This window comes from Chelmon rostratus, chromosome 14 (assembly GCF_017976325.1).
Source record: "Chelmon rostratus isolate fCheRos1 chromosome 14, fCheRos1.pri, whole genome shotgun sequence".
Lineage (NCBI taxonomy): Eukaryota > Metazoa > Chordata > Actinopteri > Chaetodontiformes > Chaetodontidae > Chelmon > Chelmon rostratus.
The window spans coordinates 11,101,132-11,124,263 of record NC_055671.1 but is presented as its reverse complement, the minus strand read 5'-3'; the positions used below and the strand labels follow the sequence as shown (position 1 = coordinate 11,124,263).

The 23,132-nt window shown below is 42.2% G+C and overlaps 2 protein-coding genes across 2 annotated transcripts; one reads left to right on the top strand and one right to left on the bottom strand.

Annotated features, from left to right (window-relative positions):
- The first annotated feature begins 4,323 nt into the window (after positions 1 to 4,323).
- arhgap31 (Rho GTPase activating protein 31) lies at positions 4,324 to 16,576 on the top strand. The gene is made up of 12 exons (XM_041953064.1): positions 4,324 to 4,725; positions 7,638 to 7,740; positions 8,208 to 8,352; positions 9,611 to 9,693; positions 9,809 to 9,916; positions 10,110 to 10,252; positions 10,361 to 10,568; positions 10,726 to 10,847; positions 11,276 to 11,332; positions 11,613 to 12,245; positions 12,348 to 12,496; positions 12,734 to 16,576. Exons 1-12 carry the CDS (start codon positions 4,626 to 4,628, stop codon positions 14,768 to 14,770), a joined length of 3,888 nt encoding a protein of 1,295 aa, XP_041808998.1. The 5' UTR covers positions 4,324 to 4,625; the 3' UTR covers positions 14,771 to 16,576.
- A 5,358-nt stretch (positions 16,577 to 21,934) lies between these two features.
- Positions 21,935 to 22,775, bottom strand: gsx1 (GS homeobox 1). Its single transcript, XM_041952979.1, has 2 exons — positions 22,397 to 22,775; positions 21,935 to 22,287 (listed from the first exon to the last, which is right to left on the bottom strand). The coding sequence occupies exons 1-2, from the start codon at positions 22,773 to 22,775 to the stop codon at positions 21,935 to 21,937; spliced, it is 732 nt and encodes a 243-aa protein (XP_041808913.1).
- Between the last annotated feature and the right edge of the window lie 357 nt (positions 22,776 to 23,132).

Here is a 23,132-nt window from a genome sequence, read left to right as displayed (position 1 = left end):
CTATTTTGAAAACAGTGATGATGTATATTGGTAGTTGCAAACTAAGAGTCACAGGAAACTTAAACTGGCTCTCCTACATGAAATGCAGCCTTATTAATGTTTTCATTCATACTCGTGCATTTCCTGCTATGATGTGTCAGAATGTCTGCTGTGAATAAGGCCTATTACACACTTACAGTTACTTCTTATTTCTGCTCTTGGGGTTTGGTAGCACTTTGAACCTCTGGCTGCTCTAGAATCAACCTAAATTATTGATATTTTAACTTAAATAGAGGGGTTTGGGCCAACTGACTTTATTTACACAACTTAATAAACATGGATCATCAATGTTTTTGTCTTGAAAAGTAGTTTTGTGAGCCATTTTTTTTTTTAAACCGCTTGTTTTTCTTTATATGGCCTCACATGCTTGATTTTTAAGTAGGGATTACTGGGTGGTGGATTTTATTTATTCCTTTTTTTATGTTTCTTGTGTCTCTGTTGCTCTGTTTTTTTGTTTTTTTTACTCCTCGACTATATTGTAAATGAGGTCTCCCCCCAGTGTCTTTTTGACCCAAAAAAAAAGGTTGAATAAACTTTATTCAACCTTTTAAGATTATAAAATGATGATTGTCCTAGATTAAGATAACTCAAAGTCATTTTTCTGTATCTGAAGACATTTAAGTTCTGCAAAAAACATTTCATACATCTGCTTTGATCCATGTGTTTCTACTGGGGGTTGAAATCATTTACATTTAAAAATGTTGTAAGAGAAACAAGATTTCAATAATATTTTCTAAAATGGTCCTAACCAAAAGATTTGTGATATTGCTGAATTTGAATTTGTAGTTGATAAATCACTGTATGAAATTTAAAGCGATGCCATACTAACGTTTCGTGGATTCATTTTGAATGTTTGAATGTCAATGTGGAATGATTTGTCATGTTGTTTTCGTGTTGATTGTAGAAGCCACATCATGACAAAGAAGGTGATTATACTTGTTTATCACTTCTAAGAGGATTATTTTCTCTTTAGAATACGTTTATAATAAACAATATTTTTTCTTATGAATTGTCTCATAGTTTTGTGTGTTCCAGGGCAAAAATCTGAAGTTTTGGCCCTTCAGTTTTGGTTTATCCGATAAGCGTCTAAAGGAATCGGCGTTTGTTTTATATGTGTAAACAGTATTTTGTCCTCCAGGATTTGAATATGATGTGTATATATATGCTCGGTACGTTGTCAGTTTTAGAGGTAGTGGAATTATAAATGATGGATTAGGTTGAATGAACTGAAGAGTCTCTCCATGATACATTGGCATCATGAACATTATTTGGCCAGTGCCATACCCCAAATACACTGCTGAGGGCAAGTGGAATCCCCTGTTAGGATTGGCTTTTCACTGTTTCCTTGTGTAACGGTTCGGTTTTATTTATCTGGAGTGGCACAGTAACCACATTATGTGTAGTGTCACAATGCCAACCCACAAATTTCTCTCTAGATTTCAGCCGGCTGTTTGATGTCTGGGCGTGCATTATGCCGGTGGTTTTCTTAACAGATTAGGCCATTACAAGTTATTTGTTGAGGTCTGTGTGCATGTGTACCACTGACAGAATAACCCCAAAACACCAGCTCCTGTGCTGTGAACTCAGCTGAAGGGTAAAAAATGTATTGTGTGATATCTATAGCGGGGTAGCATTGTTTGACAACCCTACTTTATCTCAGTGAAATGTGAATTTTAAAATTTACTATCTTTACCATTCAGTCAACTCTTTATATAAGGAATGGTTTGTCCGTTTCCCTCTTGCATCATTTCTACTCTGTGACATTTAGCATAAGATTTGCTGATTATGCTGCAGATCTACATACAACACTGCATCACTCACAGGACATGAGCTAAAAGTAAGAACAAGAATAGCCCCTTATTATTCACATATAATAAAATGTCTTCTTAACATAGACCCCCCCGCCCCCTTTTTTTTTCCTACCAGTGCAAAGAAAGAGCGGGATGTCTGAGGCTTTGTATGGACAATATGATGTCATCTCCTCTTCCTATGGTGCAGAAAGAAAGCTTTGTCCTGTGGAGGCCGGGCCTGGTCATGTAGCTCACATGTGACATTCGCAAAAGACTTCAGCACAAAAATATCAACTCTGTAAGTCAGAACACTATGATCCACTCTACAAACTAGTCCATTCAGATGTGTTTGCAGAATGCCTGTGGTGCCTACAATGCGAACTGTCCCTGCTTGTAAATATAGTAACGCTTGTAGAAGTGCAAGAATTCATTAGTGGGATGTTCATATTTTTATTTGCAACAGTAAGGAGAGCAATAATTTATGGAAAACAATAACTCTTTCTTTAAATAAAATACAAATGTTTTGGGTGAATTCACACACATTCATACAAAATATTTAACTACTGGTTGGAAAGTAGGCTTTTCGTTCACTGATAAAAATCATGCCTGACAGTGTGAAATTATTTCGTTGCCGTATTTCAGGGCAGCTCAGAGGAAGATCCAGGTCCTCTCTGTGTGGAGTCTGTGCTCTGGGTGCTCCAGTTTTCTCCCACAGTTCAAAGTCATGCAGGTCAGGTGATCTGAACACTCTACAGAGCCTGCAGATGTGATGATGTTGTGTGTGTGTGTGTGTTTGTGTTTTATCAGTTGTGTTTCCTCTGCATGCTGGGATAGGCTCCCCCAGTATCTTGAACCGGCCTATACGTCTGAAACCAAAGTAAGTATTTCTACTGACAGGGTGGAGTAATTTTACAGGATTTTAAACAAATATGAGTATGCTTAATTTTATTTACTGTAAAATCATAGATGACCACTAATATAACAAAAATATATATATATTCAGCCCATACATGTTATTTCCTAAGCATTTGAATCTGGTGTATGTGTGTAATGGAATAAAATGTGGCGACAGTGTAATCTATCACAAGCTAGCTGGGAGGTTTGCAAGGACATGACATTTTTTATGATGGAGGTCTGAGATCAGACGTATCAAAACCACTGGCACCTGCTTCTCAGTGGTAACTAAATATTTTGGCCTGTGGCGAACATTTCGTTGAGATCAGTAAGTCTAGACAGGGTTTTACTAATCGGTGCTTTGTCACCTTTGTAAGTCAGAATCTGTTTGTGGTTTCTGTGTCTCCAGAGACATTTCGTTAAAAGCGTTTGGGGCAGACACAGTAAAGCCTGTTGGACGTGCTGTTTGCTTCAGCTCTTGTGTCAAATTTTAATTTGAAAAATGTCTTAACTCAGTAAATCAGAGCGGTCAGTGGTGATTTGACAGTGGCCCAGCAGGGGTAGATGCTGCAAGTAGTGATTAAATGTTAAAATATTTCCTCAGGGAAAGTTCAGTATTCTACAGCTGTAAAATTTCAAAGCTCAATTTATGTAATTTGGGTTTTAGGATCTGTAATTTTCCATGTGAAACTGTTAAAAGGATAAAAATATGAGGACCATATCGTCACTGCCCAGGAGGTTTTTCATGATCGTTCTCAGGAACGGCAGGGATGTGATTGGATTACATTCACTCAAGACAGGAAGTCGCAAAGACGCTTAAAGTACCGTATGAACACATAATCTGCTTTATAATTAACACCGATGCCATACATTTAATGCTTTCATTGATTATGCCTTCGCGATAAAGCTGCAGTCCAGTTAGACAAAGTAAAACACATAGCTGTTAGTAACGAGAACCATGTGTGTCGTCCATCTCCTCACCCCAACCCCCCTCAGTCTCCCCCCATTTCCCATCTGTGCCCTTCAGGCCCTCACTTCAGTCACCTCCCACTTCCCTCTTCCTTCAGAACCCGTCTGTTTTTGTTTTCGAGCCCGGGCTCTTTGCACAGGAAATTGTATACATTGGGAGCATTCAGGAAGGCAGAGAGCAGCTTTCCCGTTAGCTCCCAGTTTGGGCACATGAAAAAAAAAATGGATAAAAGAGGTCAGTAATTCCTAAACCAGGAGAGAAACAGAAGTCAGCTGTTCTCCTCCCCTCGCTTCACTTCCCTCCCCTTTACACAGTCTCAACATTTCAAAAATCCCAGCCACACCACTGCCACGAGTTCATCTCTAAACATAGAATATTTGAGAAATCTCAATGCGGAAATCTGATTAAAAATAAAAGCTAATGTTCCTGAGGGCTTTGGCCTCTCCTGGTAGATGTATGCTTTCTCGGCTACAGAGAAGCCAGTGAAAAGGGGAGACTGACTGTGTGGAATGAAGGAAAAGAGGAGGAGATAAAAAGGAGCAGTGAGAGACTGGCTGGGGGTAAAAAAACAACAGGAAACCGGCCGATTCTAATGCTGTTTCTGCAAATCCTTCAGAGATAAAGCAGCCGTCTGCCACGTCCCAGCGCCGCAGCGCTCACACCATGTCCTTTCTTTGATCACCACCTGAAGTAATGACAATTTAAAGGACTTAAAGTTCAAAATGTGACGTCACTTCTGCTCTCAGCCTCCTACAGTGTGGTTTGTCAGAATGTGAGCGGATGCAGACTTTTGGGAGCTGATTGCTGGGGATTTCTGTGTGGCTGCTTTTTTGACCTTCTAACGCAACCTTTCTCGGGGGGTCATATGGATCGATCGCCGCGCTTCCAAGGATCTGTTTGTTTTAATCATCTGGACGACTAACTGGAGCCACATGAAGAATAAAGGGACTAAGCAAAAGTCCAAAAAGAAAGGAAGTGAAAATGCGTTCGGCTGTGACCTGATAGAACATCTCCAGAATTCAGGACAAGATGGTAAATGTTTTATTTTGCTCTATTTTACACTCCTTTACAAGCAGCCATCATTAAAGTAAACACAATTCCTTTCACCGGTTGTTTGACTCAGACGTAGAGGATAACATTTCTACTGAAAACTAAGCTTTATTAGTCATTTCCTTTGTTATTATAGCTATCATAACCTTTAAAATACACATTGTGTGGTGGAATTATAACAAAAAAAGACAAAAAGTGTCTTTATGTAACAAATACAGGCTTTGTTCCAAGTTTGTCACATATATGGATTGTAGGTATACATGTGTTTTGCATTTAGTCAGGCCATTCATTCACCCACTGGATATTTTAATGGTCATTTGTGACTCTGGGTGTGGCTCTTACATTTTTCGTGTCAATTTCCTACGGTGACTATAGTTCCTATGACCAGCTCTGTGTCTGACAAAGACTGGGCGGTGCTGCTGCCTATGGATGAGAGAAAGTCATGAGCCGAGTGAAGAAAAGAATAGGAACAAAATGTATCATCAAACATGTGGTCAGGTTGGTTTAAGAGGGCTCTATTCTTTTATCCCTGTCTATGATCATGTGCCTTGTTCGTTTCTCACAACATCTGGGATTTTATTTTTGGGAGGACCATGATGTGTCCGCAAAAGAGAGAGAGAGAGAGAGAGAGAGAGAGAGAGAGAGAGAGAGAGAGAGAGAGAACAGAAGTCTCCCACGTGCAGAGGCACATGAATGGCTGTGTTGAGGATAACTTTAAGGAAGACCTGTTAGAGTGGACTCTGTGTAAGGCGGGGCAGTCAGGGCAGGAAGTGAGGGAGGAGGTTTGGGTCGCACCCCTCCATCATGGATGTCCAGCAGACATATTGTGTTTTTAGACTGCATCACTAGTGCAAATCACTGAACACCACTGGAAGCTGCTGACGAACTAACTGAGGCACAAAGTTCAGTTCAGATATAGTGACCTCGCAGTGTCTGTTTTGTTTTGACATGTATATTAGCCTGGTATGCCAACATGGTCCCTGAGCAGAAAAGCTAGCACAATGCTATGTTACGATTAGTTTTTTTTTTTAACCCCACTTGCACAGATGACAAACATGCAAAGTTGCACGCTGGTACACGCACAATCATCTCACAGAGAGAAAATATTATTGAAACTTCATGTTCGCCAGATTAAACGTTGAAATATGTCAAACAATGATTAGCGATCAAGAGTGATCAATAAAAGTCAAAGCCTGCGTTGGACGACCTCATGGTTATTGCAGCTCTGTAAGTCGTTCCTAACATTTGTGCCATGTTGCCATTGCAAAACTACAATAATATGAGAAAAGCAGTACTGCAGGTATCCAAGCGTGTCCTCTGCAGGAGGGAAGCGCTAAAAACACACACAATGAATCTTTTACTACGCAAGGTTTTGTCAGTTTGACCCCGAACCCTTAAAGTCAACATGTTGCCATAAAATACGTTTATAAAGCCTGACAAAAAGAGAGAGACTGCAGGCCTGTTAAGGGCTGTAGTAAAGCCAACCACTGAGCGGCAGCAGTTTCAGCGTTTAATGGAACATTTAACATTATTGTAGAGACAGATAGCTTGCATCTGTTGACTGCACTGAGGCTGAGTCAAACTGTAGCGTCAAATCTTCCTCACCACACATCAAACATGAGTTTAAATCCATGTGCTTCCAAATTTGCCAAAAGTCACACTGTACTTTGCTGCCAGTCTACAAGAAGCAGAAAGCTTCCCTCAGCGCACAGTGAGAGGCACTAACTGAGGGCTGCAGAGCTGTTCATCATCCAGCATTTGACCACAGGCATGTCACTGAAAGTCCAATTAAGTCAAATAGATGAGAATGTAAATAGCAGATTCTTGGTGTCTGCTGTGATTACTGAGAAGTCAATCATGACTGAGATTATTCTTTCATTCGGGGAAGGAAGAATTTTGTTTGCAAGATCATCAGTTTTGTCCTCACCGCCAAGAGACATGGAACTAACTAACTCACTACCAACAGACCAACTAATTATTAGGAAATCGTGGAATAAAATAATGTTAATTCATGCACTCAAAATGTTTTGAAAAGTAAGGCAGCATATGGAACTTGACACTCTCAAAAAATGTTTTTATTCTTTTTTTTAATCTGTGAAAGACAATTATGTCACATTAACTATTATTTTCATACGTGAAACGTCTTCTGCAATCCTGCACTGACACATTATTAATTACTCTAATACTTCATATCCTGCACTGCGTAGAGGTTTAAAGTCAATGTGCTGGTCCACGTGAGACACTGAAAAGCTACAGGATCCAACTGAAAGTCATTCCTTATAACTGAAAAGAGCTGCACTACTCTTTAATGTTAATTGTTCGTGAAAAACAGAAGAACAGAAAAGACACATCGTCAACTTTTCCCAACTATGCTGATTTGCAATCAGTGTTCAGTATTAGCTAAAGGGACGTCGCAGTCAGACTGAATCAGAACATGTGATTTAGCCCTGAAGCCACAGTAAAAACTGTTTTTTTTCCAAACAGTGCAGCCAAACACAGTTGTATACAGAAGGTGATGTACTGTAATTCGGAACGCTGTGCACTGTGGGTCAGCGGTAACATTTCAAAAGCCGTTTTCTATTAGAGGAAATGTCGTAAGTAATACCAGCTACAAGGACTGGGTGTGTCAACCTTCCTCTGAAACAAACAAACCATTTTTAACTTCCTGTCAAAGTCCACCTACAATCAGCGGCCCTAAGGAATAGAACACAGCCATGGTGGAACAAACCCTATACGTACCATGAAGTCAGCCTCATGCGCATTGTTACTTACACTCGTTTCCTTCTGCTGCTTTTAAGGCTTAATGTGACAGGTCATGTCCAGAGTGCATGTGCGCAATGTGAAAGAGCTGAAAATGGACAAGTCATTTTCCTAACACGATCTCCTAACTTCAGTCCCTCAGGTTCTGAAGAAGTGTGCAGAGTTTATTGAGGAGCATGGGATCGTGGACGGGATCTACAGGCTGTCGGGGGTCACCTCGAATATCCAGCGTCTCAGGTGCTCATGCAACATGTTTAATGTACAGTACTGCTTTTACAGCAGGTGATAAAATATCTGATTTCATTCAAACGTATGAGTGTTCAAAATTGGGTATGCACTGTATCATCTCCATACACATTATCTTTAACAATTGATGCATACTTCCTGTTTCAAGCAGCTGTAATTGTTTGGTTTGTTATCTCAAATCATGCCCATAAAATTAGGTTGATGTTAGTCCAGCTCATTTTTTATCCATGCATGCTGATAAATAGTCATTATTTATTAGATTTAATTTGAATTATATTGTTTTCTCAGATTAGTATTGATCTTATTTGGCATTTTTGTTGTTGTTTGTTGTTCAACATGAGACACCTACATAGATTTCAATCTAATGAACCACATACTGCATCAGTGCTTGGCATTAACAATTAAAGCATTCAGCTAATTCTGTGTGTGTGTGTGTGTGTGTGTGTGTGTGTGTGTAGGCAGGAATTCAGCTCTGAGGCGTGCCCTGACCTTACAAAGGAAGTATACCTCCAGGACATCCACTGTGTGGGTTCCTTATGTAAGCTGTACTTCAGGGAACTACCCAATCCTCTGCTCACATACGAGCTGTACAGCAAATTCACTGTGAGTACATTCAAATTGCGTTCACAGTTTTGCTGAGGTGGAAAATAAAAACCTGTGAGGCCTGGAAGAGGTCTGAGAGCAGATTTCCTCTAAACTCATGCTTCACAAACAGTAATTAGTAACAGGCAGAATGGCAACACCAGACTTCCAGACTTGAGCAGTATTTATTCCACATGGCCCCTCAGCATATTTGTGCCACACCATATAGATCTTGTTTATTATCATGTGTCATGAGTGTGATGTCATCTCTCTGCCTCACTATTGATCAGCTGTTTTCATCACTTCCCTGGAGAATACAGTACCATTAGCAGATGTCAACAGAACTAACAAAGAAACGTACAGTATTACATTACACAAACATCCATTTCACCTCAGTACGATTTATTGTCATCGTCGTTGTTAAAAGTAGTGTCTGCTGCCTTATAATCGTAAAAAGATGGCCCTGAATGTTCTGTGTGACAGAACTAACTGCTTCTGATCTTTCACAATCTTGACAGTTGACAGCACAGAGAAGCTTTGTGGATTTTCTGGCTGAACTGCCGATGTGAAAGAGTTTATGGCAGGAGGGAAGGGGACGGAGCTGGAAGACCCGGTTCCTGCTCACTGTGGAGCCTTCTGTGTACCTTGAAGGGCTATTTGCATACCTTGGCATTTATACACTGCCCGTGCCTGAAAACTTGAGGACTCAAGTCTTTTAGCAAAAATCAGCACCCACATGGCGTAATATGAGAAAAAAAAAAAAAAAAACATACCAAAATCCAGTTTCTCTGTGAACTTTCTTGCTAATTGGAGTGCTTTGCCTGGAAACAAACAAAGCACAATTAATTAACTAGGTCAGACACAAGAGGTTTAAAATGCTGGCTGTTTTACATACCTCTGTGCTGTGTGACACTCGAGTTAGACCTAAAGACATGCTAGACCCACAATTAAAATACTTAAAATACAAATACCTCAGGGTGCAACCCCTACTTTACCCTAACAATTAAAATACCAACATAACAGTAAAACAATGTTAAAAAGTCCGCCCTACCAGAGTCAGAGGGAATCAAGCATTCACAGCCAGAGTGAGCACACACAATTTGAAGGCTGCTGCTGCAGTCACACCTGCTGCCAATCAGCCCCTCCTGTCCCTCCTGATTGGTCTCTAGCCTCTGTTCTCTGCAGGGTCCTTGTGACCTACTGCTACACAAATCTTTGATTTTTACTCATTCTAGATGGGATTTCTTTTCACGTTGGCATCTATCTGTCTTACATGCAGGAAGTGGTCGCGGTCCGGGGGGATCATGAGAGACTTTTACACATTCAGAGGGTCATCAAAGAGCTGCCGACCCCTCACTTCAGGTGAACTTCAGCCCTTTTCACTCTCAGTAGTAAAGAGTACCGGACAACTGACAGTGCCGTTTCATGAATGATGTTGTAATAAACGTGACAAGACGTGTTTGTCGACTCTCCTTAGGACTCTGGAGTACCTCACTAAGCACTTGGCCCACCTTGCCACCTTAAGCACCCGGACAAACATGCACACACGAAACCTGGCCCTGGTTTGGGCTCCAAATCTATTAAGGTGAGTTCATCTTTACAAATGTGCTTGAAACCCTTGATTCATTCACAAAAGGTCCTTGTTTCTTTTAGTTAATGTGGAAGGAAATGCATGAGTTTCTGTACTAGCAGCTGTGGGAAAGTATGCAAAAATAAAGATTTCTTTCCTCAATTAAAAGGACTTCAACATTTCTGATTTTCATGTGTTAATTTCTCAGGTCTAAAGACATTGAGGCATCATCAGGTAATGGAGACATGGCTTTCCAGGAGGTGCGGATACAGCAGTCAGTGGTTGAATTTATTCTAAACCATACAGAGCAGATCTTCAGCAGTGACTCTGTGCAGATCAAACCCAAAGAAGGTATGACATTAAAAAGAAAAAATACAAACAGCTTCTTCAGTGGGAGATCGTCAGGCTAAATGATTTGTTTATTCACCATTGAAAAACTGACTTATTTTACTTCTCCAGGGCCTAGTTTGATGTGTGGGGAGAAGTACGCCACCCTCCCCATCAGCGGTCAGTGTGGGCCGATGAAACTGATGAGCCTGGAGGAAGCCCAGGCCCGCTCCTTAAGTCCAAACCACCCTGTGCATAAAGAACGTCAGCGGGAGAACAGTCTGCCCGATACCAGCACTGCCACCCTCTACCACACCGTCATAGACATATCAGACAGCAAGTATGACACCTCGGAGTTCAATCTCAATGGACATTATGAGTATAATTTAAAAATGTATGAATGAATATGTGTTTGATGCGTGATTTCTGTATTTACTGTGTATTTGTTTCGGTCAGAACAAGATTTGTGGGCTTAACAATGTCTGTTCAACTGTTAGGAGAAAGTTTTCTGGGAAATCAAAGAAGTGGAAGTCCATCTTCAACCTGGGACGCTCTGTGGACTCGAAGGGAAAACTGAGCCGCAACGGCAGCGTCTTCATAAGAGCACCCGGGATAACAGGTAGAGTGTCTCACTGGGAAGTTAACAATGACGGACCAGACACACTTAAAGGAAACGTCACTTCACTCAGTATTAACGTGGAAAATTCACCTCACAAGCCAAACACAGACACTGACTTGCCACATGTTGGCAGATGAATCCAAGGGGAGATGAGATAATTCCTGGAGTAGGAAAAAAGAAAAAACTAAACTCTGCCTCACAAAGTACACACATACTTATTTGTCAAGATTTTGTTGCTTTTGTGTCACCTCTTCAGGTTTAAATTATTCAATTGTGTCTATTTGTGAGGGGAAAAAAATCACTTTATGTTTGAAGAAAGTGATTTTTTAGCTTTGAGCTGTGCTTTTTAATTGTTCTACCGCTTCTGGATACTTCAAATATTTTTTCAAAGTGTCATAATTTTGCTGTTTTGTTTTGTTTTTCTACAGAAAAGGCAGCTCTTCGTCCCTCCAGGAGCATGGAGTCCTTGTGCTCCTTACCAACAGGTGGGGCTAAACCCTACATATATTAATTTAATATATTAATTTGTAAGATAACACCAGAATTTTAGTTTAAAACATTAAAAAAAATGAGCTTACATTATCAACAGAATGTGCGGAAGTAACTGTTCTGATGTCATGTCAAAGTCGTCTGTGTATTGTGTTGCAGAGAAGTTAACATGCTCACAGTTAGCCCCGGTGTGTCGTATCTCATAATACCACTTTGTATAATGCATGCATTACAGTTAACTCAGATTTTTTCACGTATACTATTGTTGCTGCACAGATGATGACAGAACAGGAAACAACAGTCCCGCTGGTGGCATTTTTGTCCCAGATGTAAAATCCAGAACGCTGGGATCTGACTCGCTCTACGACCTGAGTGAACACGACCAAAACTGGGAGTTTAAAGGGAACAAAGCTGGCGGGGCAACAGGGGGCTGGAGCTCTAGCATGAACCAAAAGGGGTCACCAAGTGCGTCTGTGCCCCCTCAAAAAACCCTGCCAGAGCAGCTGAAGGTGTTCAAAGGGGATGACCTCGGCGGCTACAAGCCCACATCTCCAAAAAACAGGCGGATGCTTTACTCGGGCTCCTCCCACAACAGCTCCTCTCGGCCCTCCTTCCCAGGAAGCTTCTTCCCGCTAGAGTCCTCGCCGAGGCATCAGCGCAGAGCCGTCAACATATCTGAGCCTTTCGCCGTGTCTGTGCCCCTGCGCGTATCCGCCGTTATCAGCTCCAACAGCACGCCGTGCAGGGGGCACGCCAAGGACAAAGCAGCTACTCTGAAACCCTGCAAAGAGAGCTCAGAAGTGAGCAGCGGCGGTGCAAAGAGCGACACTTTCCCCCAACTGGAACCCAAGAAGCAGGAAGGAACAGAGAAGAAAAACACAGAGCCGACCTCCAGAGTCCCACCAGAGGGTGAGAACGTCCTCCTTTATCACATTTTAAAATGGCTTATGTTACATATTAAAGTCTTATGTGTGACAGGATGTAATGGAAACACTTTTTTTCTCCTTTAAGATCCAAGCAAAGAAGTGGCGCAAGAAGGCGGAGAAGGGCTTAATATTTGTGAACTGGAACCACCGTCTCTTGCAAATGTGAGAGAAGGCAAAGATGCAGCGCCATCTCCTGGGAAAGTACTGCACAACCAGTCCATAGCTAAGCAACTGGTAAAGTTGTGCTACCACTACAGCAGCATTACAGATGTTACTGTTCACTGGGACTTTTTCTGTCCTGTTCTTTGCTTTTTAAGCTGTAGTCCTTTCATTACATGGTTTTCTTTTTCCCCAACTGCTGTATTATTTTGATATATTCAGATATGTGGGGGTTATGTTTGTTTTAGAGATGAATGGTATAATCATCTGGTCATATTTAATACTTTCTGTTTTTCGTCTATACCTTCTCAGGACAAGCGATCTTCTACTGGGAAAGAACTGTGGTCTGACCTCCACCAAGAACTGAAGATAACTGAACCTGAAATCGACCTGCTGGACGAGACCTTTAAACCAGTTTTCGGCTCCAAGAGCACCAGCGAGGTCACGAAGTTAACGATGGACGTCAAGTCAAAACGAAGCCGCAGCTCTCCGTCTCTGTCTTTGCTATTTCGGGAGCAGCCTTCAAATACCTCTCTGAGTGATCACGCAATCGCCACTGGATCAGACTCTGCAAAGAAACAGCCCTCAGAGTCAGACATTGTGTTTTCTCTTCACAAAAGCACAGAAACGTCGGGCCCTGCTGACACAGTGGATGAGAAAGAGAAGCATCAACATATCACACCCTTAAAGAAAGATGAACCAGCTTCCACCAAACAGCTTCCTTTAAAGGAAGCCAATTCAGATCGAGTTATGAATCCTTTGACAATAGAGGATACTCCAACAGCTGAAGGTTTTTCAGGAGCAGATGGTGCTGACAAAAAATTAGAAAAACACAAAATTCCTCCAGGAGACACAAACGTCTCCTGTGAAGGAGCAAAGAAGAGTGATATTCCTATGGAGGAAGTCATTCAGAGGCTGTCGGTGTGTTTGGAGGAGAGATGTAACACCTTGGAGCTGCCACACCTTGACAACGACGACGGATGTGGAGGAAACTCAGAGGACCTGGACTTGGTGGAGCCTTGGGAGGATCTTAGCTCCACCAAGCAGTGGGTTACCAGCCCTCTCCACTCACCTGACGTGGAGGAGCTCTTCAACCAGCTGTCGCCCTTCGGCTCTCATGGGGAAGCTCAGAGCTTCACGGAGGGTAAGATTTCATCTCCTTCACTTGATACTAACAAACAGTCTCTCATTAAGAGCACTGAACACTTCTCAGGAAACGTTCCTCAGACTACCGGCAGCAAACCAGAAACTAAATGGACGTATTTGCCGTCCGTACCTACACGGGTCAGTGTGAGCAGCAATAACGCAACACAGCCTCACGCAGGAAAGTGGAGCACAGCAAAACAGAAGAATACAGCATCATCTCAGAGGTTTTACAGACAGATGTCTTGTGAGGCAGCTGCTTCGGAGAAGAGAGAGGAAAACTACTTTTCAAAACACCGGCCATATTCACTGAATTTAGACCTGGGGCCTCGATGCATCAGAGACATTTCTAATCAGCAAAACCGGAATTCATCAGAGTTTTCCTCGGGTCAGAGAGGACCGCTGACCTCGTCCGGAACCGCAAACGGGCTGCCCTCGGAGCTGGAGTTGTTTCTGAGCGATCACCAGGCGCCTCTAAGGCGTAATTCAGCCCCGGTAAGCGTGTCGTCGGTGCGAACAGCCTTCATGATCAAAACGTGCCAGGCCAAAGCTGTGCCCGTCGTCCCTCCCAAGGTGCAGTACAGTCAGATACCTCAATCCAGGCACGAGAATGATTGTGACGCAGTGAAGGAGCAAGAAAAGGAATATCCTAAAATGAATGCAGAGAAAAGCAACGCCACACCTCCTCCGGTGATGTCAGATCTAAAGGAGGAGCTGGAGAACAAAGAGCCTGCACCCAAACACCAAAAACACCCAAATGTTGAGAAATGTGCCGAAACTGCAAAGACCACGTCTACTCCGGAGCTGCCAGTCATAACAAGGAGACACGCGCCCAGCCTGGAAGTGTTTGTAGATTGTCCCAGACCTAACAGAGGGAACCTCTTACAAAGGCCCTCCTTCAGGAACAGGCAGAGACCTCAGAGTCTCATCCTGCTCAGCCCCCCTTTTCCCATCATGGACTACCCGCCATCAGGAGACGATGGCAAGCTCCTCTCATCCATCAAGAGCCTGAACGACACGTCAGCTGTCAGCGTCTTTTCTAAAGAGATGGGGGAGAATTTCAGGACGGCGGAGGGGGTTACACTTCAAAACAAAATGACGATTCCAAAAAGTGGACAGAGGCTGGAAACGTCGACCAGCTGCTTCTACCAGCCGCAGAGGAGGTCGATGATATTTGACAGCAGGAGCCACAGGCAGATTGAATGACTGGAGCGACAGTCACTGACTCTGAGACTGCCTGCATGTAAATAGATACAGTATATATATAAAGTCTTTTTGTAAAACCATGAAGTATTTGAGAAAGAGTTGAGGAAGCCGTGATGTATGTGAACGCCATTTAAGCTTGACTGAGATCTGGGGCTGCAACTAATGATCTTCAATTACCCTGATTACCCTTCCATTAATTGTTTGGCCTGTAAAATATCAGAATAGTACGTATATAAATTCTCATCACAGTTTCCCAGAGGCCAAGCTCATCACAGAAGGCTTTAAAACAGCAACAATCAGTAACAGTGGTTGCTTAAAAACATATTAAAACAATCAATTATCCAAAATTGTTGCCAATTAATTTGCCTTCAATCAACTAATCTGTTAATTGACTCATTGTTTCAGCTCTACTGAGATCAATGAAGGAATGTTTTAAAAGGCGACCGAAGAACGACAGACGTTTAGTTTCTTGTCAAGTTACAGTAAATCTGAGATATGGAAGGATGCCCTGTCACATCCAGTATGGTGCTATAGGTCCCAGTGGATCACTGCCACGAAAGATTCAGAACATTGATCAAGCATTTGTAGGAAAAAGTAGCTTGACTCAAGGTCCTCTTACTAGCTTCTTACACAGTTTTCAACCTCATCTCACAGTCATGGAGACAGCTCATTTATCACACTCCATCCACTGAGGGAGTGTGATAAATGAGCTGAGGCTGAAATCTGAAAAAAAAAGGCTAACAAGTGGACTTAAGTTAAGGTTGTTTTTTTTTTACCTCATTCATAGGGGGTAGTTGTTTAATTTAATTGTTTAAAATATATTTTTTCCAGCTTTCATTGAAGAACATGTCGTTTGGTGGCGGTCACCAGAAACTTTCTTTAACGTCTCTGCAATAGTTTTCTATACTTCTGCTACAGCACAGGAAGTTCATGAACAATGAGGATGAAGTCATTTTAAACAAACAAACACACCTCATGTGTGTCAGTGATGCTATATTCCAGCTGGATTTATCCTCGAACATTCAGGGCTCTGGATAAAGGAAATGTCCAATGAAGGTGAACAGAAAATAAGACGCTGACTGAAGAACTGACAATTAAACTGTTAAACAGTTTAGTAGCCATGGATTTGATCATGTAGATGAAGATGGGTTTATTTATTCCTTTATTAACCTACACTTGATTCTTAATAAATATACTGTATGTAGCTATTGGCTCTGTGATAAGCTGATGTCAATGTGAGTTTTTAAACTAATATTTAAAAGAAATTCCTTTTCTGATTTAAATATATCGCAAACTTAATTGATAGTATTTACCTGCATAAGGACTTTAATTCTTGTGTATCTTTATTTTCTGTGACTGCTTTGTATTTTATGGCCTTTTTTTATTTGTTGCTTGGTTTTTGACGGAAAGAACCAGCACTGTAGAAAAGAGTAAAAAGTATCCGATGTTATGAAAAGTAAAGTGGAGGTTGTGTGTGTGTGCACGCTGACTGTATTTGATGTGTCTGGGCTTTGGCGGTGCTTTGAGTCAAGGTCAGATGATGGTATCTCCAGGTCGTTGTTTTCTTTTCTCTTTTTTTTTTTTTTTACATTTTACAAACACGGGATCTGATATTTTTACCTTTTGTGCTGTTTGTGGGCAAGCGCACATGAACATTACAGAGTTTGGAAGCAGTTAAAGGAGGTCACAGTGTATTTTTTAAAGATGCAGATGCTATTGAGGTGTGGCGCAGTGTTTTTTATACTGTAGTTTGGATGGACTGGATGAATGATTACAGCGTTTTATTAAAAAAAAAAGAGAAGTGTTTTTATGTGTTTTGTAACTTTTGTATACTTGTTGATACTGAAAATGACTGACTGGAGCGTTTGTATTCAAAGGAAAAACAACCAATTTTGACATGAGAGTATTGCCTTAGTTATCTGATGAGGGCACCTGAAGTAATGTACATAAGACACGTGATGAGTTTTGTTACAACAGAAAGTTATGAGAATAAAAAGTTGTGAAAATCACATCAGTGGATGGCTCTGCTAACACATGGCTTTACTTAAAGCTACTGAGATTCATCACCAGCAAAATATTGACTGCAGTGTTTTTGCCAAAGTGAAAAAAAGTGTCTCTCGTTAAAGTATTTTAGCTTACTGAAACATTTTCCACAAGTTCTGCCTGTTATAAAACAGTGCCTCCTATGTGACTTTCCGGCTTGAAGGAAGGCCTCTATTTTTCCTCCTGAGAATTTCATAACTTACAGTATTTCATAAAACAGCTCACTGCGAGGGGCAATATAAAAGACTGTTGCTTTGTGAATGAGGATTCAAGGGGCCCCCAGACCGATGGGGCCCTTTGGAGATCAGACGCGATTCTGCCCCTGGTTACAAGCGGTGTGGTTGGGACCGATAACAGCATGCCTGCTTTTTTATTCCTATCTGGGATATTTGACTATTGAACAATAACACTGCAGGCTGCGCAGTGACAATGTTGTTTTAACGATTAATAGATTTTTTATGTTTTTGGTCGAAATTCTCCAAAGCATGGTCGTACAGTTCTCTGTTAATCAACCAGCTCTCGTCGTCGCCACCAGATGTCGCTCCTGCTCCACACTGCGCATCTGAGCGAGCCACGGAGCAGCGGGACAAACAGACCGACCTGCAGAACACAAAGTCTGCATCAGGTGCATGAAGTGCCCCTAACACTCCACACGCACACTGTGACCGGGAGGCGACTCTTATCCCCTCACCACCTCCGCTCTGTGAAACGCGCCGCAGTGGGTTTTACGCCTGCGTGCGTGCCGTTTGCCTTCACCAAACAACGTGCACTTCCCTCTGTCTTAACTGCGCATTGCAAAAGCACAATAAAGTCAAATCGCTGCCACATCACAGTCATTCGGCTGCATAGATCACATAAACGCTGCTGGCTAAAACACACTATAACTCCATGCATCAAGCTACATACATTGTGTGTTTTAATATGAAATACTTACATATGAAAAACAGAGGCGGGCATGGTGCAAGAAATTCCAATGTTTCCATATCGTCATTTTTAAATTGGCTGCATCAAACGACTGCTTTTTGTTGTTACCTCAGTGAGCAGGTAGGCCTCTTAGTGCCACTTCTCTCGGCTGAGTTTAATATACATTCACACGTGGACTGATCGAAGGTGACCGTGGTCAAACGATGGCACAAAAAGTCCACTGCAGCTTTACCCATATATAATATTTTGACCCAAAATCCCATTCAGAAGCTTTCATTTCGGAGCTGCGATGGCGCTCGCAGAGGTCACTTCCATGTCTGCGCAGTTCATTATTTGCCGACCTTTGACACTGCTTGTGTATGGGCCGAGAAGTAAAAAAAGGCGCATTCTGAGCACACTGAAAAAGGCAAGCAGAGCACGGTGCGCGCCTTGAATACTCAATTAGAGAGGAGGGGGGCTGAGGAAGAGTGAAGCTGCGTGCCAGTCCTTCATCTTACATTACTGATTAGCTGTTAAACAGATTATATACAGCTGAATGGCTTCAAATGTCGCAACAGAAGACAGCCGGAGTTCAAGGAAATGGCGAGCTGTTTCCTTCCCCGCCACTTCAGCAGGCTGAGCTTGAACACTTTGCCACCTCTAACAGCTCCATAATCAACCATGTTGCTCTTCCGTTTTTGCCACTTTGGCTGCAGTCGTTTAAAAAAAAAAAAAAAACACCGAGAGCAACTGAAAGTGTTTCCAGTCCATCGATGCCGGTCGAGCCGTTTGGATGACTAAATATAGCAGAAAATACATGTTATACAAGCTATAAACACATTTAATATTTAGCTGCCTTGTCACAGTGTTCATGTATAAGTAAAACCTGTGTCATTTTCAGTTAACGCACACATGCTCACATTTCTATAGCCTGGTTACATCAGTGTCTTCAGATTAGGTTATTTATTGGCAAAAAAGCAGCTGCACGCAAAATAAAAAACGCCACCACACACCAGAAAGTAATGAAATGTGGAGATGAAAGCGCATTCAGCCTTTAAATGGCAGTTAAAAAAATATCCTCTTGAAAATAGTCTCCCCTCTTCCAACAATAACTCAGTACTCTGCATTTGCAAGCGAGGCTGGAAGCCTGGAACAGCAGGCATTTGTCCTTCAAAAGCGAGTAAACAAACACTTTATACGTGCACAAAAGTGTTTAAACGTTTCTGAGCTTTTTCGTGAAAGTTAGCAGGTTAACATATTTACTTTACTACACACATTTACTAAGCTGGATAAGTTTAAAATAGTTGAATGTGCAGTGCCACAGCAAGCCACGCGGGTCCAAAAGAGCTCTCATTGAGAAGCCACGTGTCCGTTTCCAAAGCCTCTCCAACTTAACCACCTCCTTTGTACGACTAACCCACATCGGCAGCGTCCCTCCACATAAAGGGATTTGCAATTTCAAGATATTTCAGCTTAAATGTTTTTGACAGTTCCCTCGCTTTTACCTCGGCTTGGTTATTTTAACTGTGCCAAATGGGTCACCTTGGGTTGCTGTCTGCGCGCAAAGGGCTTTTGCGCGCATTCAGTCTGAATTTTTTCCAACTTTCCTTGACGGGGAAACCAGCTGCTGGTCGTGAAAAGACGGCTTATTAATTGTCCTTTGTCATGCAGAATTGCTTGATTTCTAAAGAAACGTACAAAGGCTCTTTTTCAGGATTCAAGTATTTTGTTTCGTGCGTATTTTCAAACCATCGAATCAGCTGCAGCGCCGCGCCGTCTACCAGACTCTCAGGTACTGACTGCCTGCTCCCTTTGTCCCCTTTTAATGCTGTTGTAAATCGTGCAGACTGATTTGTTACAAGCTGTTCTTTTAATCTGATAGATAAGAGACATGTCAAAGAAAAGCCGTAAATAAAAAATTAGCCAGAATAAAGACAAGGGCGAGTCTGCTAGATGGGCGCCTGTTGACTCAAGCGGCTCTCCAGCGTCAGGGGAGCCCTCTCCTCAGCTCCGTCAAGGTTACGTCCACAATTCCCTTTTATTCTTTTTAAAAAGACACCGTAGTCCTTTTTGCTTCAATGAATTGATCGGCACAAAATTAAGAATAAATAAATTGAGCATTTGGAGCACCGAGCGTATAAGCTCCCCCAGGGCGCATACCCTCGGGCTATTGAATGGATAAAGGGCGCTTTGCAGAGGACGTTGTGAGCAAAATGGGGCTCTTTGGTGCAATTAACAAAATAGTCTAATCCCATATCTTAACAAATGCAAATATTAGAGTTTTGTTAAAATGGTTAAGTGAACAATTAAATGAAAGTTTACAAGAGAAACTCCAGGACCAAGAAAGGCACACTGATGAAGATAATGTGCTCTGCGCAATTTAAGAACAGTTTTTACTCCCTTTAAAAAAGTTTTGAAATACGTTTACATGGAAGCAAATATAATTTAAAGCCTATTCAACATAAGAAATATGATTTTGAGAAGCAAAGCTTCCGTCAGAGAGCAGCTGTGGCGGTGCGTAAAATAGGCGAACAAAATTGGAACCATACGCTAAACGCCTGCTTTGGTCTTTTTTGAAGATGTTTTAGTCATCAGAAGACATATTTTCAATTTCAGTGAAAATATAATATGCACTGTTTTTAGATTAATTTAAACCAGAAGAACCAACGGAACTCTTTTGCTTAAAATACTTCATTTATGTCTGATGATGCTGCGTATTATTTGATTTGGCATATTATTTTATTTTGTGGATTTAATGATATACCATTAAAATCACAGGACATGCTAATTAATAATTATGTTTCTTTATTCAAGAATAATATTGGCCGAGTTGAAGAGGCTTGTATTATGTCTAAAACCCACCTGGAGCTCATAAAACCGACAAGAAATGTGACCACACTGGTGCGTTAACAATAAGAACAATATGGGTCATGGACACCAAACTGAGTTTTTTCCTCATTTATTTTCATGTTAGATCGATATCTTAAATATGCACACTCCTGATACACCACTATACACCCACAGTGATTATTAACTCAGTCACACGAGACGGATCATTTCAGCTGGGATGAAACCTGAAAAGAGCTCCAGAGGGCCAGGCAGTGATATCTGGGTTGAGTGTCCCCAAGGGAAGGCACATAAAGGGGCCCCATAACAATGTCTTTATCACCTCTGAGTGATAAAGATTATTTAGCATTTGATTTACTCGTCCAGGATGGAGTTCAGCTCATGTGGCCTAATGAGCTCCTTCTATAGACACACAAGCACATGTTGTGTCCAAGTGTGCAGCGCAGGCTGTAAACACAAAACACTTTTGTCATTTCCAATTTCTTTTTGAGAAAAAATATGAACCTTGTTGATCACTTTTGCTTTTGAACACCAAACAGGCCTGAGCAGCTTTACCGTCATGCAAGAGATAATTCAAATCTATGTTGGAAACTGCAAAGAACCTCAGTCTTTCGTGTGAAATAACGCACTGCTCATGCTGCCACATAGAGCGCAGCCAGTGAGGGTATAAACGTGTGGACGTGTAATTCATGTTACCATTACACCAAAGGCTATCGCACAGTATTTGGTATTATGTGATTGTCTTTTTCCCATAATCTAATGTCCAGACTCCTAATATTAACCCGAGTTTAGGCGCGCCACTGTGCGCACTCAGTGGTGCGTAAAAACCAAAATATTTAAACTCACATGACAACGTAGTCTTCCGCTCAGAAATATTTTTTATTTAAGTATCAACATTTTTAAATAAATAAATATTTTATTACACTGAAGATATAATTTCAGAGTGATTTCAGCGATGTGACATTGAGGGAATGTCTCTCCAGCTTTCCTTATTTTAAGTCACAGTTCCATCCACATAGAATGACTCTAACCAGTAGTCACCATGTATAGAAAATACTGTCTCCCCCAAAATACTAATAAACAATGTTGCTATTGTTGTTTTTTGTTTTTTGTTTTTTCATTTGGGTTTGTCTTTACAAATATGCCGTCCATACTCATTGGATTGGCAACAACAAATGGACCGTTTTCAGAAAAAAACTACATACAAAACGTACAACATGTATACAGCTATACAATAATTCAGGGCAATTCCCTGATTAAATATTCTCTTTCTATGTACAGACGACTGAACAAAAGTGGGTCAGTCTTTCTTTTTGTTGTTTTTGGCTGTATTCAAAATCATGAGGACCAAAATCTTTCAGAGGGGAGAGTTCAGGGGGAGACGGACAGGTCCACGTCCTCCTTCTCGGACGAGGAGGGAGATATGGGAATGTCATCCTCCTCTTCCTCCGAGCACCTCGCGGCTGACAGGGACGAGCATTTGCAGTTATGTGATCCAGTCCTTTGGCCGCTGCTCTTGCCCTCCTTTTTGTGCTTGACTCTGCGGTTCTGGAACCAGATTTTCACCTGCTTCTCAGACAAGTTCAGGTATGTGGCGATCTCGATGCGCCTCAGTCTGGAGAGGTACATGTTGGAGGTGAATTCGCGCTCCAGCTCCAAAAGTTGCGTGCTGGTGAAGGCTGTGCGCATGCGCTTGCTGCTCTGGAGTTTGCCGTTGCTGTTTTCTGCAAAAACAAAATAAAGAGAGATTGTCAGCCACAGTTTAGATAATGAAAACAGCCGAAGCGTGGTTTTGTCAACATGATCGATCGTGAAAAATCAGCCTCTACTCACCGATGGAGATGCAGTGGAACTGTCGAGGGTCTGGGACCGAGTACGCGGCTTGGTATATCCCCGGTGCGTGGTTGAGGTTGACGCTGTTGGATGAGGAGTGTTGCCTCGACAGGGCCGAGTGGCAGTACTGTGAGCTGAAAGGAGGGAAAGACGCCTTGAGCAGCGGCAGCGTCGGCGGCGACGGGTGCAGCTGGGACGCGGTCATGCACAGCGGACAGAAGCACAGCAGCCCGGCTTTCCTGGAGTGGCAGGAGCCCGGCATCCCGTGCGGGTGGTGCGGCGTGTGCACGGCATACGGGAATAAAGGCGGGTTGTTCTCGCTCCCCTTGTCGTTGGCCTCTCTTAAAATCAAGGAATCCACGAGAAAAGACCTCGGCATGTCTGCAAAGTCGTTGCTCAGCGGGTTTGAAGTTGAAGCTGGCGCGTCGTCGTGGGCAGCCTGCTCTCCTCCGGATGGTGGACAGCGAAGTGGTGCTGAAGGAGCGCCGACGCTCCTTAAATAGCCGCCGTGGACTCGGTTCGGCCATGTGACGGTTACGCTGTAAGCGGCCAAGAGCTCTCAATAGGGTTTTGTGCCTTTCTCTCGGCATTCCCACTGCACGCTTCCCCATTATTTCACTTGTTAACTAAATGAACTGCATAATGTAGTCTATTCTTGTCAGCCCCACCCACGCCGCAAGAGGCGGCACTGCCCATTCTCCCTTTTATCATCACTCTCATTTTATCATAGAGCACA